General features: G+C 49.3%; 5 protein-coding genes across 6 annotated transcripts; 3 read left to right on the top strand and 2 right to left on the bottom strand.

Moving 5' to 3' along the window:
• Positions 1–3,482: 3,482 nt before the first annotated feature.
• PPTG_06052 (hypothetical protein) lies at positions 3,483–4,895 on the top strand. The gene has a single exon (XM_008899802.1). It carries the CDS (start codon positions 3,520–3,522, stop codon positions 4,828–4,830), a length of 1,311 nt encoding a protein of 436 aa, XP_008898050.1. The 5' UTR covers positions 3,483–3,519; the 3' UTR covers positions 4,831–4,895.
• Positions 4,872–7,405, bottom strand: PPTG_06051. Of its 2 annotated transcripts, XM_008899800.1 has the most exons (3): positions 6,633–7,405; positions 6,473–6,567; positions 4,872–6,399 (listed from the first exon to the last, which is right to left on the bottom strand). In XM_008899800.1, exons 1-3 carry the CDS (start codon positions 7,109–7,111, stop codon positions 5,000–5,002), a joined length of 1,974 nt encoding a protein of 657 aa, XP_008898048.1. In that variant the 5' UTR covers positions 7,112–7,405; the 3' UTR covers positions 4,872–4,999. The 2 variants fall into 2 exon arrangements, with proteins under 2 accessions (XP_008898048.1, XP_008898049.1); XM_008899801.1 differs by having other exon boundaries at positions 4,872–6,567.
• Positions 7,406–8,762: 1,357 nt separating this feature from the next.
• PPTG_06050 (hypothetical protein) lies at positions 8,763–9,296 on the bottom strand (the record flags this gene model as incomplete). Its single annotated transcript, XM_008899799.1, has 1 exon — positions 8,763–9,296. One exon carries the CDS (start codon positions 9,294–9,296, stop codon positions 8,763–8,765), a length of 534 nt encoding a protein of 177 aa, XP_008898047.1.
• A 775-nt stretch (positions 9,297–10,071) lies between these two features.
• On the top strand, positions 10,072–12,873 carry PPTG_21811 (hypothetical protein; the record flags this gene model as incomplete). The annotated part of the gene is made up of 5 exons (XM_008899999.1): positions 10,072–10,255; positions 10,312–10,900; positions 10,936–11,619; positions 11,697–12,132; positions 12,211–12,873. The coding sequence occupies 5 exons, from the start codon at positions 10,072–10,074 to the stop codon at positions 12,871–12,873; spliced, it is 2,556 nt and encodes an 851-aa protein (XP_008898247.1).
• A 1,064-nt stretch (positions 12,874–13,937) lies between these two features.
• Positions 13,938–14,201, top strand: PPTG_21810 (hypothetical protein; the record flags this gene model as incomplete). The annotated part of the gene is made up of 1 exon (XM_008899998.1): positions 13,938–14,201. One exon carries the CDS (start codon positions 13,938–13,940, stop codon positions 14,199–14,201), a length of 264 nt encoding a protein of 87 aa, XP_008898246.1.
• Between the last annotated feature and the right edge of the window lie 41 nt (positions 14,202–14,242).

Raw genomic sequence — 14,242 nt, 5'->3', positions numbered from 1 at the left:
TCCAGAACCGCGTACGCACGTTGAGCGTCGTTCAAGCTGGCTTGGTCACCCATCTTGTAGCGCTGCACCATGTTGTGAACATCCTTAAGTTTGTTTTTTTTATCTGTAAAACGCACCAAATTCACACAAGTTAAAACTCCACAATATTCATACAAATTCAAACACCGAATCCACACAAGACCAACATACCAGTGCGTTCTCGAAGATACTGTAGTATTCCATGCGCATTAGCACCCGCCTTGTGCAATATTGCCACGTCATCCGTCAGTTGAGGGTCCTTCACTGTCCGATTCTGGGCGTAGTTGTCATACGAATGCTTGGTGAGAGCGTGGTTGTGCTCTCCCGACCCATTCACGCGCAAGTACCAAGAACCACTAACTGTCACCGTAACTCGCACGTTCACCCGGGCCTTGCACTTTGTGTCGCGAATGTTGTTATGACGGCGTTTCCCCTTGCCTTTGGGCTCGTACGGTTGGCCATGGGTGCACACCATCGTCTTGGAATACATCTGCCACTCTTCCGGGATAAGCGTGACCTCCTTCCTAGATTGTTTCCCAGCCCGCTTTCTGGCCCTTGACAAAGACACGATTTGCTTGTTCCGAGTGGCCACCGACGTAGTGGTGCGATTCGTGAAGCGCTGGAACGAGTCGAACTGGAAGATATCAAAGGCCTTGTGAAATCGATGCCAGGACTTGTACGTGGCCTTGAATCCACGGAACCAGGATGGAATGGCCCTCTTGACGCGGAGGTCGTAGGATCGGCGCAAATTCGGTGTGTTTTGGTGTAAATTCGGTGTACTCTCTGCATCTGACTCACTGGATTCTGTGTATGCCGCAGCGGCACTCTCCACATCCTCCCCAGCATCTCCGTCACTACTGGCTCGCTCCGACTCTTCTTCCGGCTCATCATCAACGGAGATCTGGCTTGACGAGTCGTCGCCAACTTCACTATTTGGACATCGGGGCTTGTCTACATACTCCGAGTCCTCGCTGCTCGATACTTCAGCAGCGGTGTCTGACTGGGAATCGAAGCCGATGCCGAACATTTCTTTGAGCGCCACCTTCTCCCACTGCTTCGGATCTGTCTGCTCACTTGCCCGTGCAGCTGCTGCTCCCCCATCTTCATTCCGCAGCACGGCAGCTGCTTTTCTGGTCATACGCTGGCGACCGCCCACCACCAGTCGCGTCTCCTGCTGGTCGATACGCGCACGCGCTATTTTCTCGGCACGATGCGCCTCTAACGCGGCACGGTTGTAGATCGGTAGCGGCGGCAAAGCTCCGCTTGGACGTTTGCGCTTCTTCTCGCGGGTTGACGTGTCCTTCGACGCTGTGACGCTTGACTGCGCGCCCAAACGAGCTCCGTCTTGCGCAGCAGAGTCCGTGTTCTCTTTCACCTGCGGAAAAGAAAGCGTAAGTGAGCCAATAGATCAATCGCGGACGAGTACGTATCTTTCGTACCGGGTCAGCCATTCAAGTGACCTTCACTCTGCAGCGTGTGTCCGAGGGGGAAGATCGACGAATGGCGTCTGTGGACCGCAGGAGGCGAGCAAACTTTCCAAAAATCGAAACGTGCCAACCGTCACGTAATTTATCTTCTTTTATATTTTACCTTCTACAAGTTCAACCTGAACCGCAGAAACTGGCTTTATCTGGTCTGCACTGGATTTAACCATACCTGCACTGAATCCGGTTCCTACATTCTGTGGTTTCAGCGTGCGCCGATGAAAGCCCTTTTGAGTCGTATCTTAAAGGATAAGATACGAGCATCACCGTACACCATATGAGTTTACCATTCAGGAAGATTTTTTTATTTTCTACTACCATGGCGTTCTCCATCGTTTCGTGAAATTGAAGAGCGACATTAAACGATGCAGGTAACTATCTGTCGATGCCGTCGGCTGATGGGGTGACCAACCCATCCATCCGTTGTCACATTCATCAACACTAATAATTTCTCGAACTCCAACATGTAAATTAAAGACCTGAGGCTGACTTTTTTTTTCTTGCAGCGAAGCAGCTATCTTTTCCTTCTTGCAGAGCCAACGCGCGGCGGAAAGCAAAGAAAAATGAATGAATTCGACAAAAAGTTCACGTTCTTTACGCTCGGCGTGGGTGCCATCATGGCATCTGGCATAAAACTGGGACCGATTGGAACCCGATAAGACGTCGATGAAAGCTTCTACAAGATTAGAGACGACAATGAGCGTAGGAAGAAAGGTACCGGACAGGGTGAAACTTCTATCGAATCCGTAACTGTTTGTATCAGGATATCACCGGTACACCGTAGTTGACGGTGAGTTCCTGGTTGGAATGGAAGGAATTCTCTGTCCAAAGTGTCCTAAACTGACCTAATTTTGATTGATTATACGATGTGCGAGCACGTCCCCAGCGCCGCGCGGTATTTGTGTAGGCAGCCGAGCTCCACAGTGAGTCTCGCATTTGCACAGGTCAAGTGAGATAATCGTTGTTGTGGACATTTAGGACAGAAAATGTGACGCTGCACTTCGAATTATTCGCCATTTCGTCGTAGAGTACAAAGCAACATACCTAAAGAAGCTGTCTGAGGATGCGGAAGTACCTGGATATGTTCATACGTGGAGTGGATACGCGTTCAATATCCTCACGAGACATATATCGTATCGATTCCCAAAGCCTTCACACTCGATCACGACCAGATCACTTTCCTATCACCAATCCCAAAATGTCGAGCTGGTATCATCTTGGCTATCGCGACACGACTAATTGTGTGGTTAATAAATTCGTCTCCGCAGTGAGAGGAAGTCTAAATTCTCCACGAAGGATTCCTGAGTGGGCTGTAGGTCGAATTCCTGCCAGAACGACGAATAAAAGACAACCGCGCGATCGATACAAAGTGCATGTACCGCCGAAACGTGGCAAGCACTGGTTGCCAGCCAGTAAATGCCTTCAAGGCATCGTCACCGTTGCGCGAACAGCCTGCTTGAAGTTTACAACCACAGCATTTTGTGCAAGAGCACGAACCCATTACTCCAATCGTGCAGCCCATCGTGGATGGTTGGTCATGGTTCACGCTCAACGGACCAGCCTCCATTCGAAGATCTTGGCTTTCATGCCGAGAAAACTCAACTACACTGGTAAATTCCACTTCATCCGTCCCAACGCAGTGAAGCAGGGGCAAATACGCTTGCAACTGTACACAACGTCAAGGTCTGCAGTCAAATCGTTGCGGATCGCCTGCAACTGCAACAGTAAATTCGCCTGGTCTCGTCTCTTGTACATATTGACCGTTCATCCATTCCACCCCTTGAAACCCCATACCTTTATATCCTTATCATTCACTGTTCTCTCCTTTCACTATTTATATACAACACTTACAAATTCAGCTCTATATTTCGATACCAGATCATCCAAGCTCGCAGTATCAACAGCGAAAGGTTCCACCACGTACTTGTCGCCTCGCTATGCAAAAGGTCCTTTCGAGGCGAATGGCCCAAAGTCATTTGCACTTTTGGTCCCGAACACGCACTTGCCCTTTGTCACGATGCCCAAAAACAAGTCCAAGACCCGCGACCCTAGCAACAGCTTCAGCGCCTCGTTCGACGGCGCCCAGGACGGTGTGAGTCCCGTGGCTGTGCCTCTGACCGAGTCTGAGGCCCACGTGTGCGCGTCTCCCGGCTCGATGCACTCCCCCACGCCCACGACCGCAGGTGTCAACGGTGTCGGTGTCAAGCCCGAACGTTCGCACTGCCTTGTTATCTACACTGGCGGCACCTTTGGCATGGTACCCGATGAGAACGGAGTGTTGCACCCAAGCAGCGGCTTCTTGGAGAAGAAAATCAGAGAAATGGACGAGTTTCAGTTCGAAAATATGCCTCACGTGACTGTGAGCGAGTGGGCCAACCCGATCGACTCTTCCGACATGACGCCAGACGACTGGGGCACAATTGCCAAGGAGATCGAGGCCAAATACTGGGACTACGACGGCTTCGTGGTGCTGCAGGGCACTGATACTATGGCTTACACGGCCTCCGCTCTGAGCTTCATGCTCGAATACCTGGGCAAACCCGTGGTCATCTCGGGCGCCATGATCCCGCTGCACTTCCCGCACAGCGACGCACGTCGCAACTTGATCATGTCGGTCATGTGTGCGGCATCTCTGGCCATCCCCGAGGTCTGCATCTACTCGAACAACAAACTGCTGAGAGGCAACAGGACCACCAAGGTGGCCAACATGTCGGTGGACGCCTTCCACTCGCCCAACTTCCCTTCACTGGCGGTGACCGGAGTAGAGGCCATCGTGGACCAGCCGCTGATCCTGCCCTACCCACGCTCTCGCTTCCGTGTCTTTACCGACCTGTCAACCAATATTTGTGTCTTCCATTTGGTACCTGGCTTCGATGCGGAGTGTATTGAGGCCTACATTGAGCGTCACAGTGCCACTAAAGACCAGGATAAGCGTAAGGCACTGGTGTTTGCACTGTTTGGCACTGGCAACGCCTCGTTGCGTAAGGACGGCTTCCTGCGGCTGGTGAAGATGGCTGTTGATGCCGATATCCCTGTTATCATCACCTCGCAGTGCGTGCAGGGTCGTACACAGCTGGACACGTACGCTACGGGTGTCAACTTGTTGAATATGGGTGTGATTACGTCCCTGGACATGACGATTGAGGCCTGTGTTGCCAAATTGGCCTACCTTATGGGCAAGGGGTTTACCAGCAAGCAGCTCAAGACCAAGATGGAGACCGATCTGCGCGGCGAACTGTCCATTGTGGACGCAGTGGCAAACGGCGAAGAGATGAGCCGCACGCGCCAGTACCGCAAGACCGTCGTCCGCAGCTTCGCCTCGCACTAGGAAGCAGGAAATTGGCGTAAATGTTGATACGAATAGAATTGTACCTGATTTTTTATCTGCTCTGGTCTATTTTAATTGCAATAATTGCACAATAATTGAAAATTATTGTCCGGAGCTTCAACTACTCTGGTCTTTATATCCTAAGTTACCTCTACCTTTAACTCTATTTCTACCTGTTCATACGATATTCTTCTGCTTCACTTCCCCTCACCGTCCATCCAGTACTCATCGGACTCGTAATATTTTCATTTTTCGCATTGACGTCTTCGGATAACAGCGAGTTACGGAACTGACTCAGCCCCGATGATTCACGTTCGTGAGAACGTTCGCAGCACCAACGCACACTAAACAACACGAACCACAGCAACGTGCAGTACACCAATACCCCCAAAGCCACTGCGATCGCAAAAATTACCACCCACAGCACGACAATTGCACTTTTCTCTGTCAGGAATTTCGTCGTGGTGATCTGTGCTGCCACGAAGCCACAAGCCACACAAAGTGCCATCAACGCTAGAATGAGGACGACTCGACCCTTACGAGTAGCAGATTGTGCTGTATACCCCGCGATGACTGGTCGAATAGGACCATCGCGACGTGCAAAAAGCCCAAAAAGTTGACGATCCCGGTAAAAAGTGACCAGGGGCTCGGCGAGAAGCACAACAACGGGGATACAGACGCCAATGAGCACTGCTGCCAGGATGAAAGACTCGTGACTCAAGCCGCACGAGCACTCGAACGCTTCACGTACAATACGGAAGGTGACCTCGCCACTGCCACTTCCTTCCACAGTGGACTGGAGACGCCTCTTGCTCTGGTTGCTGGCACTTTGTCCGTCCGAGCGAATGCAGAGACTATTATCGGAGAGAGACTCCACATCGAGCGCACAAATTTTTAGTACACAGGTTGTGCACAACCACGAAATATTGCCTGCCAGATCCCATTCGAACTGGTAAACAGTTGTGTTTGCGTCTTGACTTGACACTGGTGTCGATACGTTTGCTGCGATCGTGTCAAAGGCGCCATTGTCAGCGCTGAAATCCAGTCGAAATTTGTCAAGTCCTGGATCCGGACCAGATAACAGTGTCACGCGCCACTCGATCAGCATCGTTGATGAAAGACTGTACACTTCGCCGTTCAAAGGCTCGGTCATCGTCACTTTCACAGTCGCAGTCTCGGATACCTGCGACCCAGAACCAGATCCAGAAGTTGAGTTGGAAGACGACTGTGAACTGGAAGTCGAACTTGATGTCGAATTACCAGAACTGGACGAAGAGTTTGACGCTGAACCGGAGCTTGACGACGAGGAAATCGCTAATAACGACGCTGGCGAGCGCCACAGCTGCGTATCATGTTTGTTCGCAATCTGAGGAATCCGGAATAATGCCTTAATACCCGGATAAGTACCATCCTCCGCCGCAAACGGCATTGCAGTCCTCTCCTCTGTAATTGACGGTCTAATACCCTGATTCATTCCCAATCGACGGTTAACCACAGCGACGGGACCTTCTAGCACTTCGGTACAACAATCTCGAATCGCAAACAACCCACACAACAGCACTGCCACCACTATACAGCAAAAAGCACAGCATATACATCAGCCCACTTCGATTCGAAACCTTCGATGTTTTCTTCGACGTACACAATGCAACGAGCAGCACGAGGAAGCGGTCTCCACGCTTATACGGATGATGTCGGTGTGCCGCGTAGATTCCAAACAATGGGTGGGCATTCTTCCTACACACAGCCAACGTTCAGTATCATACACCCATGCAAGACGCTTATTCCTCACCTAAACGTACATGTAAATATGTAGATCAGAGCACCACAACTTCTTGATCCTTACTCGTTGAGCTGCAAACACCTCCTTCGCTCGTTCGCCAGAGTCTGGCGCTTCCAATGGGTCATCGCTGCTCACCTCGTCGTCGTTGATAGGTGGCACACTAGGGAGAGCGCTACCTGGTCCATCCACAGGTCTCAGTTCGCTGAGAATCCGACTGCGGCGTTTCTTCCGTGGTCTCCGATCTCTAGGCTTCTCGTTCTCAGGTTCTTCCCCGCCCTTACTTTCATCGCTGTCCCGCCCTCGAGCATAGTCCTCATCCGAAGGTCTCGCCACTTCAGGCGCTAGAAGCGAACGGCGCGGCAGGGAATTCTCCAGAGATCGTCGAGGTGCTGCAGAAGGTGGAGGGGGAGCTGGACGTCGGAATGGAGGCAACATACGCGGACTAGCACTGCGCTCAGCTAACTCCAGGTCTTCGTCGACTGCTGAAACGCGCTCCATGGCTCATACGAGCTGCGCAAATGGAGGAGTGTGAGCGCTGATCGGATCGATTTAATGATGGACTGTCCTTCCTGACGTGTCCCATTACGTACTTGTACCAACTTTGGTGCGTGTCAACAGCCAAGTCGGCAGCGTGAGTTGCGACTGTCGCTATGTCGCCCAAGTCAAATGAAGAGGGGACTCCCACGGACCACAGTCAGAGGGACCACCCTCCCTGCACAGCTGCTTGGGTCGTGGCAGTGTCTCGAACGAAATTCCTTGAAGATTGGGAGCGGATACGAACACTCTTGTGGCTTCATCCTGCCATTTGACCGTTATGCTCACATGTCAACATGGCTTCGCATTCTACAATTTGCATGTGCGTGTAGCTAGTTCACCGTTGATATGCTGTGTGTGAAATGAGTATCTTTTCAGTACCTTGGTCGGCTCGTGCGTTCGGTGGGCAGACGTGACCTTCAAAAGGAGAACGCCTTTGTAAAGACATGACGGCAACTGTGTACTGTTCTCGACAAAATGCCGTGTTGGTGCGTGAGGTTGCATCCTCTACTTTGTGGCAACGGGTGCCCTCCAGCTGCTTAAGGTTGTAGTATGGACGATTCGTGCAAGTATTCAACCTCTTTCATGTACTCCAGCGCAGCGAATGAAAGCGTGTTTGTTGCCTCTTGCTCGTAATGGTATGCACAGTAACCGTGATCAACAGCACCTTGCTTCATCTTTCTTTCAAAGGCAGCACACATCCAAAGACGTCGTTTTCGATTGTTGTTCGAACGTATTCAGAATTGCATGTCTTGATTTCCTCGACTGCAACGCCAAGCGAAATTATTCTTACGAACCAAGGTACGAATCGCGATTGCAGCGCATCAATCAATATTGTAGCGTCTCGCGTTTATTTCGAGATATTATTGTATGCTTCGAGATGTCTAATATCCGAGAAGTTATGGCTATCCAAAAACAAATTATCTCATGTTTCGGGCTCCGAAAAGACAATGTATTTTGAAGGGTTGTGGGCTCAATTTTTCTTCAATTTGTTCGATAAAGGTATTGTCAGAAAGCTCTTGTGAATTACAATCTAATTCGAGCGTTTTAAGCTTTACACGTGCAAAATTTACAGCGATTTTTTTATATTCGATTAGGTACGAAAACGCTTTTATAATATCTTTGTCTTTAAACAAAAGGAACGTGACAAACGATAAAGTAAACTTTCAACTTTAGAAGTCAACGCTAAAAAAAAAAGCTTATTCCAAGTAACAACACAACTACCGATACGCAGGAATACGCTTGATTTGATCTATTTCATCACTCTGTGGCTGATTTGGCTAGTAGCGTACAAGCCATAGGAGAGCCTTCTAAAAAAAAGTCTTTCACAGCCTAAATTAGGTTGGTAGAGATATATATTCGACTTTGTATTGATAAAGCCCTTGCTGATGACCCTCGTGTTGTTTATACCCAATCAATTCAGAGTGTTTTCCAATTAGCGTTAAAAAGCAACACATAATTAATGGTATGCTTCCGACAACAGTCCTTTTCAGTTTTTTTAAAGCTGATGTATTACCGCCATGGTGCCTAGCGCATCTGTAAGCCCCCAGCTTCTTAGTACCGCCATGGTGCCTAGCGCATCTGTAAGCCCCCAGCTTCTTAGTATCGTGCCAGGCTACAACTGCTTAACAAACTTGAAGAGGCGGAGGTAGCGAGGGTTGGTCCAGTTGTACTGATTTTCATCCACCTTGGTGTACCCAAGCGCCGTGTAAAATGCTTGGGGTTGCTCTTTGTAAGCGTCAGTTGTCAGGTATATGCTCTTGATTCCGTTCTGCTCGGCCCAGATCTCGAGCTCTGCGATCATTTTTCGACCGATACTCATGCGCTGAAAGTTCGGATCCACATACACGCGTCGAATCTGTCCAACATCTTCAGATTCGCGCAACAGTCCGATTATGCCCGCAATCTTGCTGGATCCATCTTTCTTCACCACAGCGACCAAGAAGTTTCCACCTGGAGCCATGTGACTAGCTTCAATGTCAGCAAAATCGTTCGTCAGGTCTTTAATAAGGGCCTGTTTCCATAGGTAGTGGTACTCTGGATTAGGGTCGAACGTTAGCATGCCCTCTACGTAGATTTTGGTTCCTTGGGCATGATCTTCTGGACGATACTGTCGGATTTGGATAGTTGCTTGAGGCCCGGTCGTCATAGTGGTGCAAATGTATTATGCCGTGAGTGAAGTGAGGCAATTGAAACAATGCTTACTTGATGACTTCTGAAACCATCAGCTCTAACCATGTAGATGAAATCACACTGTTTAGATGAGCGGATGTGTTTACTGCTATGAATAGGTTTTCTGAGCGTTAGTAGTAATCATGCTGTGTGATTGCATGTTTCATGCACAAATGGCGCTATCAACGAGGGTTGATAACAGAAATAAGTATGTGAAATTAAAATGAAACAATTTTGTGCAGACGCAGAATGGATACAGCATTAGTTTTAAAGCTCGTCGGGCTCTTTCAAAAATTGGCGCAATATCTACGCATTGAAACATACTACGACTCACCAATTCGCTGACTCTGAAGAATTAGTGGACCTGATCAAGAGTGCAGAACAGCGTCCCCCACCAAAGTGTTTGTGCTCGATTGCTCCGACTTGCATATTATTAAAGCTTTGGATTGTTTTATTTCTATTCGATATCTTAACCCCTCGGTTACCAACGTCGTAAGTTACGACTTTGATGAGGGCGAATGTCGTAAGTTACGACGTAGAGAGCGGCTTCAAACAGGAAATGGCTCGAAAAAAGAGGGCACGATACTTTAATCAAGTCAAGTTTTGAGACAAAAAAATATAAGCTGAAAGAGGTCGAATAGGCAAGAGTCAAAGAAAGGGTAGGGAAAGGGTAGGTGTGCACCACCGACCAGATTGTGAGCAGATCGCAAGTGGACAGTTGGCGAGAGGACCTCATTCCAGAATTTGCCACGATGGCAAGACTACGATCCAGCTCGAGGACGAAGCAAGCAACGGTTGCAAGTATGATTGACGTGCGCGACATCGACTTCAAGCATCTATGGAGGCAGCTACGCTCGGTGGGCTGGGCATCGAAGAGACCTTCGAGGCTCACAAACCAGTGGACGTATACGTCGCCGAATGGGCAGTCGTTCGTTGGTGCGTTATTGAGTTCTATTCAGCATTTATTTTACTAATGAATTTGATTTTTGTAGGTGAGGATGCCGTGGTGACCTTTGCCATCGAATCGGGTCTCATTAGGGACGGGAGTGGCGAGAGTGAGGAGGAGGCAAGCGGGGGCGATGTTGTTTCAATGGAGGGTCCTGTGAACGCCTCACAAATCGACACATCCGTTGCGCTGTCACAGAACACTATCTCGGCGATGTTTGGCTCGGACAGAGACTCCGAGCCTGCCCAGCTGGAGCAGTCTGACCAGGGCATGAATGTGGGGGCGCTCCAGCGTCTTTTATCAGGAGCTGGATCAAACAATTCTGACAACGGGAGAGGCAGTGACGGCGGCAGTGTGAATGACGGTGGGAGTGTAGAGGACGATGTCCACGTCACTATACCGATCGACGACGTGAATGTCATGGTGGATGGAGAGTTGTCGGATGAGTACGAAGCCATCGATTCCAGTGGCAGCGACAGTAGTGACAACAGTGGCGATGATATCATTGAGCGTCGCGAGTATCCTGACGACGAACCAGCGCCTGACGAGGAAGTTGCTCGCATGGATGATGCATTTGTGGAAGGATTGGGAGGTACACTTACGCTTGACGCGATAGACAAGGACGCACTTCGAAGGTTTGAATGGAGCACACCGTCATCCAGCTTTGAAGCAGCAACTGGGAGTACCCTGGTTTGTCTCCTGACGTCGCCGCTCCCACGCGCGAGCTACAGGAATTGGCCGACTCCCCTATGATGTTACTATTCTACTTTCTACCGAAATCACTGTGGGTGAGCATCACCAAAGAGACGAACCGCTACAAGAAGCAAACCGCAAATGCTAGGGCAAAACGAATCCGGTCGCTGCAGCGGAAGCGCGGCGCAGCGACCCCTGAGACAATCAAGCAGATCGAACGGCGCTTGTGTGCGGAGGCTGCATACCAGCCCCACGAAATGCTACACGTTATCGGCCTCTTAGTGGCGAGAATGCTGAACCCAATGACGCGTCGCTTTTCCCGGCACTGGGCAATGACTGACGACGGAGCGATTCCTGCTGGTAACATTGGCAAATTTATGGCTAGAAACCGATGCACTTCCATTCTTCGTGACCTGCATGTCGTGAATAACGAGGCTCCACGAACTCGGGACAAGATGTGGAAGCTTAGACCAGTTGTTGAAGTGCTGCAGTCGCGGTTTCGATCAGGCTGGACACTGGGTAGTAAGTTTTCATTCGATGAAGGCGTCCTTCCGGCAACGTCGAAGCGCAACACCACGCGTATGTTTATGTCTGACAAACCGCATCGCTATGGTACGAAGCTGTTCATGGTGTGCGACTCTGGCAGTGCGTACTGTCACCGGTATGTTTTTTGCTGTTGTAACTTATGACTTGAAAACTTGAACTTGACATTTTCTACGTCGTAACTTACTGCTGTAGATTCGAGGTGTACGTTGGGAAGCGCGAGAATGGGGATTCGGATAAACAAGCATACGACAACAAGATGGGAGCAGCAGCCGTTGTTCGAAACATGAAGGCTTTGCTGGGAGAACGGCCTCAACGCTTTCGGCTTGCCGTTATCGACAGATTCTATTCTTCCGTTCCACTAGCTATTCAGTTACTGTCGATGTGTATTTACGTACTGGGAACGGTCATGGTCAATCGACTAGGATTTGATAAGCAAGTTGTTGAGAGCCGCAAGTCGCGTCCTCGTGCAGTTGAGCGAGGCTCTTTTGCATTTTCACGGTCTGTTGCTGTCCCGACCATGGTTGCGTGCCACTGGTGGGATCGCAAACCAGTGCACTACCTGGCAACGGGTCCGATCATGATGGAGGATTCTATTCATCGCAACATCAAGATGGTCGGATCGTCTACTGTAAAATGCCCGAAGCTCGTTACGGATTACCAACGGTGGATGGACTGAGTTGATGTCCATGATCAACTCCGCCTTCAGTTCTATTCGATCCAGACATCCTTCCGTTTCCAAAAGTATTACAAATCTCTACTCCTTGGGTTCGTAGACATGGCGCTGGTGAATGCATATCTGACGCACAAGGAAACATGTCGAATCAAGCGTCTTGTGCCTAAAACTCGTGGAGAATGGTACCTCCTCCTGCATAAACAACTACTGCAGCTCAAAGATGAAGATTTTGAGGAAGCTACCGTCCCGACACCCTCACCGATGCTCCGCTGTCGCAAACGGCCCCGGTTGAATGGGCACAAACACGTCCAGTTCGATGACTGGGTCGTTGTTTCTGGCGTCCAAAAACGACAGCAACGTTCGTGCAAAGTATGTGCTCTCCTCCGTGGTGCCCGCAAGAAATCGTTCCAGACTACCTACTACTGCGAAGACTGCTCCCAAACTGACGCGAAATGCTTCCTTTGCCCCAAGTCACGGCATTTGTACGGCGGTGTGCGCAAGACGTGTTACCAGATTTGGCATGAGGACTTTGACAGTGGCGAGTCTATTCCAGCATCGCTTGGCAAGCGGGTCGTTTTGCGGCGATCGGGCAAGGTTGGCACACGCAAACCAACTCGTCGTGAGCTGCTTTGTCATGAAGACGGCGACGCTGGCAATGAAGACGAACAGCCTGCTCAGCAGTCAGCAATCGTATGAGCCCCTTGGACTGCACATCTTCTTTCGTTATCGTAGTCCATACTCTGTTGTTCAAAGCACATCACAATGATAAACATAGCCCAGGTTTTGTTGGATCAGAAGCAGTACTGACGCGTAGAAAGACATATGCTATCGACAAAGAACGACTTGGAAGTCGTAAGTTCTGGCTTACCAGGGTGGGACGAGGTTCGAAAGTCGTAACTCTTACGACGTAGATCAAGAAAACCTGTGGTAGTTTATAGCGGGAAACCAGTGCATCTCGACGTGGAAAAGGCACATCAATATAAACTAAAAAGAAGTCGTAAGTTACGACGTAAATTAAGCTGATTCAACACTTGATATCTGGTAACCGAGGGGTTAAATTCTTAAATGAGAAAATATCGAGCGACCCTGATCAAATTTCATTCTGGGGCAACGAAATGATCGGAGCATTGAAGTTTTGGTGAAAGCAAAACGGTTATCTAGACTGTGTTGTCATTGCAACGTGAGTGCATGTTTAGATATGACGTCGTCAGGCTTAAGGATCGAGTTATGGTGTAGGAGCTGGAGTTCTAGCTCATTTTTTTTGGGTTTCTCGTGCATGACGCGACTTTATAAAGAGGTGGTAGAGCTAAGCGGAACTCGAGACACCAACAATGCGGGAAATACAATGGATGCATTGGTCCAGTTTCCGACAGGATTGTATCGAAACGTTTAACATGATTCCCATGTGGTCTATCTGAACATCGTGCAATACAACATCCCCTATTATCAGTTCTTGGTGATGATCTTGGAATTCGTCGTCCAGCTCAAGCCGCGCTTCATCACTGGAAAAAATAGGGCAAAGTATGCTTAGTAGTAGCTATCACCGATGATTATATCATTCCAGTAATTCTCTACTTAATTTTTAAAAATAATCAGGCTTTTTGTTTCATGTAGATGTCAATCACAATATTTGTATGTTTCAGCAGTACTTTTGAAGATCCTCATCCACGACTAATTTTCCGTTGCTCCATTGACGCTTCATTAGCGCACGGTCTTGATCAAAAATTGCACGCTGCCAACTCGTTCTTCACCAAATGTAAATGGTTAAACGTGTTCCAGACGATAACCTCGCGATGACCTTCCACGTGCTGTACGCGAAACGTTGCACTCAGGCCGGTCTGAGGATTGATCATCTCCAAATCGTACCTCTCGCGACGCTCGTATTCTCATCTCGACGTTCGCTTCTGTATTTATGCCCGCGTCTCGACTACGCGTCGCCGGGTGAGTGCAAGCTGAACGGAATAATCTACGGTCGACCAGCTCCATACTTATGCCTTCACGCACCAATGGCTCGTGTGCTTTAATGCTCAAAGGCAAGGCATGGAGAAAATAATATAATATCAAT

This window comes from Phytophthora parasitica (assembly GCF_000247585.1).
Source record: "Phytophthora parasitica INRA-310 unplaced genomic scaffold supercont2.8, whole genome shotgun sequence".
In the NCBI taxonomy this organism is placed as follows: domain Eukaryota; phylum Oomycota; class Peronosporomycetes; order Peronosporales; family Peronosporaceae; genus Phytophthora; species Phytophthora nicotianae.
This window is presented reverse-complemented; position numbering and strand designations above follow the sequence as displayed.

What these genes read in the sequence shown, in the direction of transcription:
- PPTG_06051 (XM_008899800.1), bottom strand. Translation starts at nt 7,111, where the DNA reads ATGGAGCGCGTTTCAGCAGTCGACGAAGACCTGGAGTTAGCTGAGCGC. An exon ending in TCTGATCTACATATTTACAT is followed by an intron (nt 6,568 to 6,632) that starts GTACGTTTAGGT and finishes GGCTGTGTGTAG; the next exon opens with GAAGAATGCCCACCCATTGT. An exon ending in CGTGCTGCTCGTTGCATTGT is followed by an intron (nt 6,400 to 6,472) that starts GTACGTCGAAGA and finishes TTTGCTGTATAG; the next exon opens with TGGTGGCAGTGCTGTTGTGT.
- PPTG_06052 (XM_008899802.1), top strand. Translation starts at nt 3,520, where the DNA reads ATGCCCAAAAACAAGTCCAAGACCCGCGACCCTAGCAACAGCTTCAGC.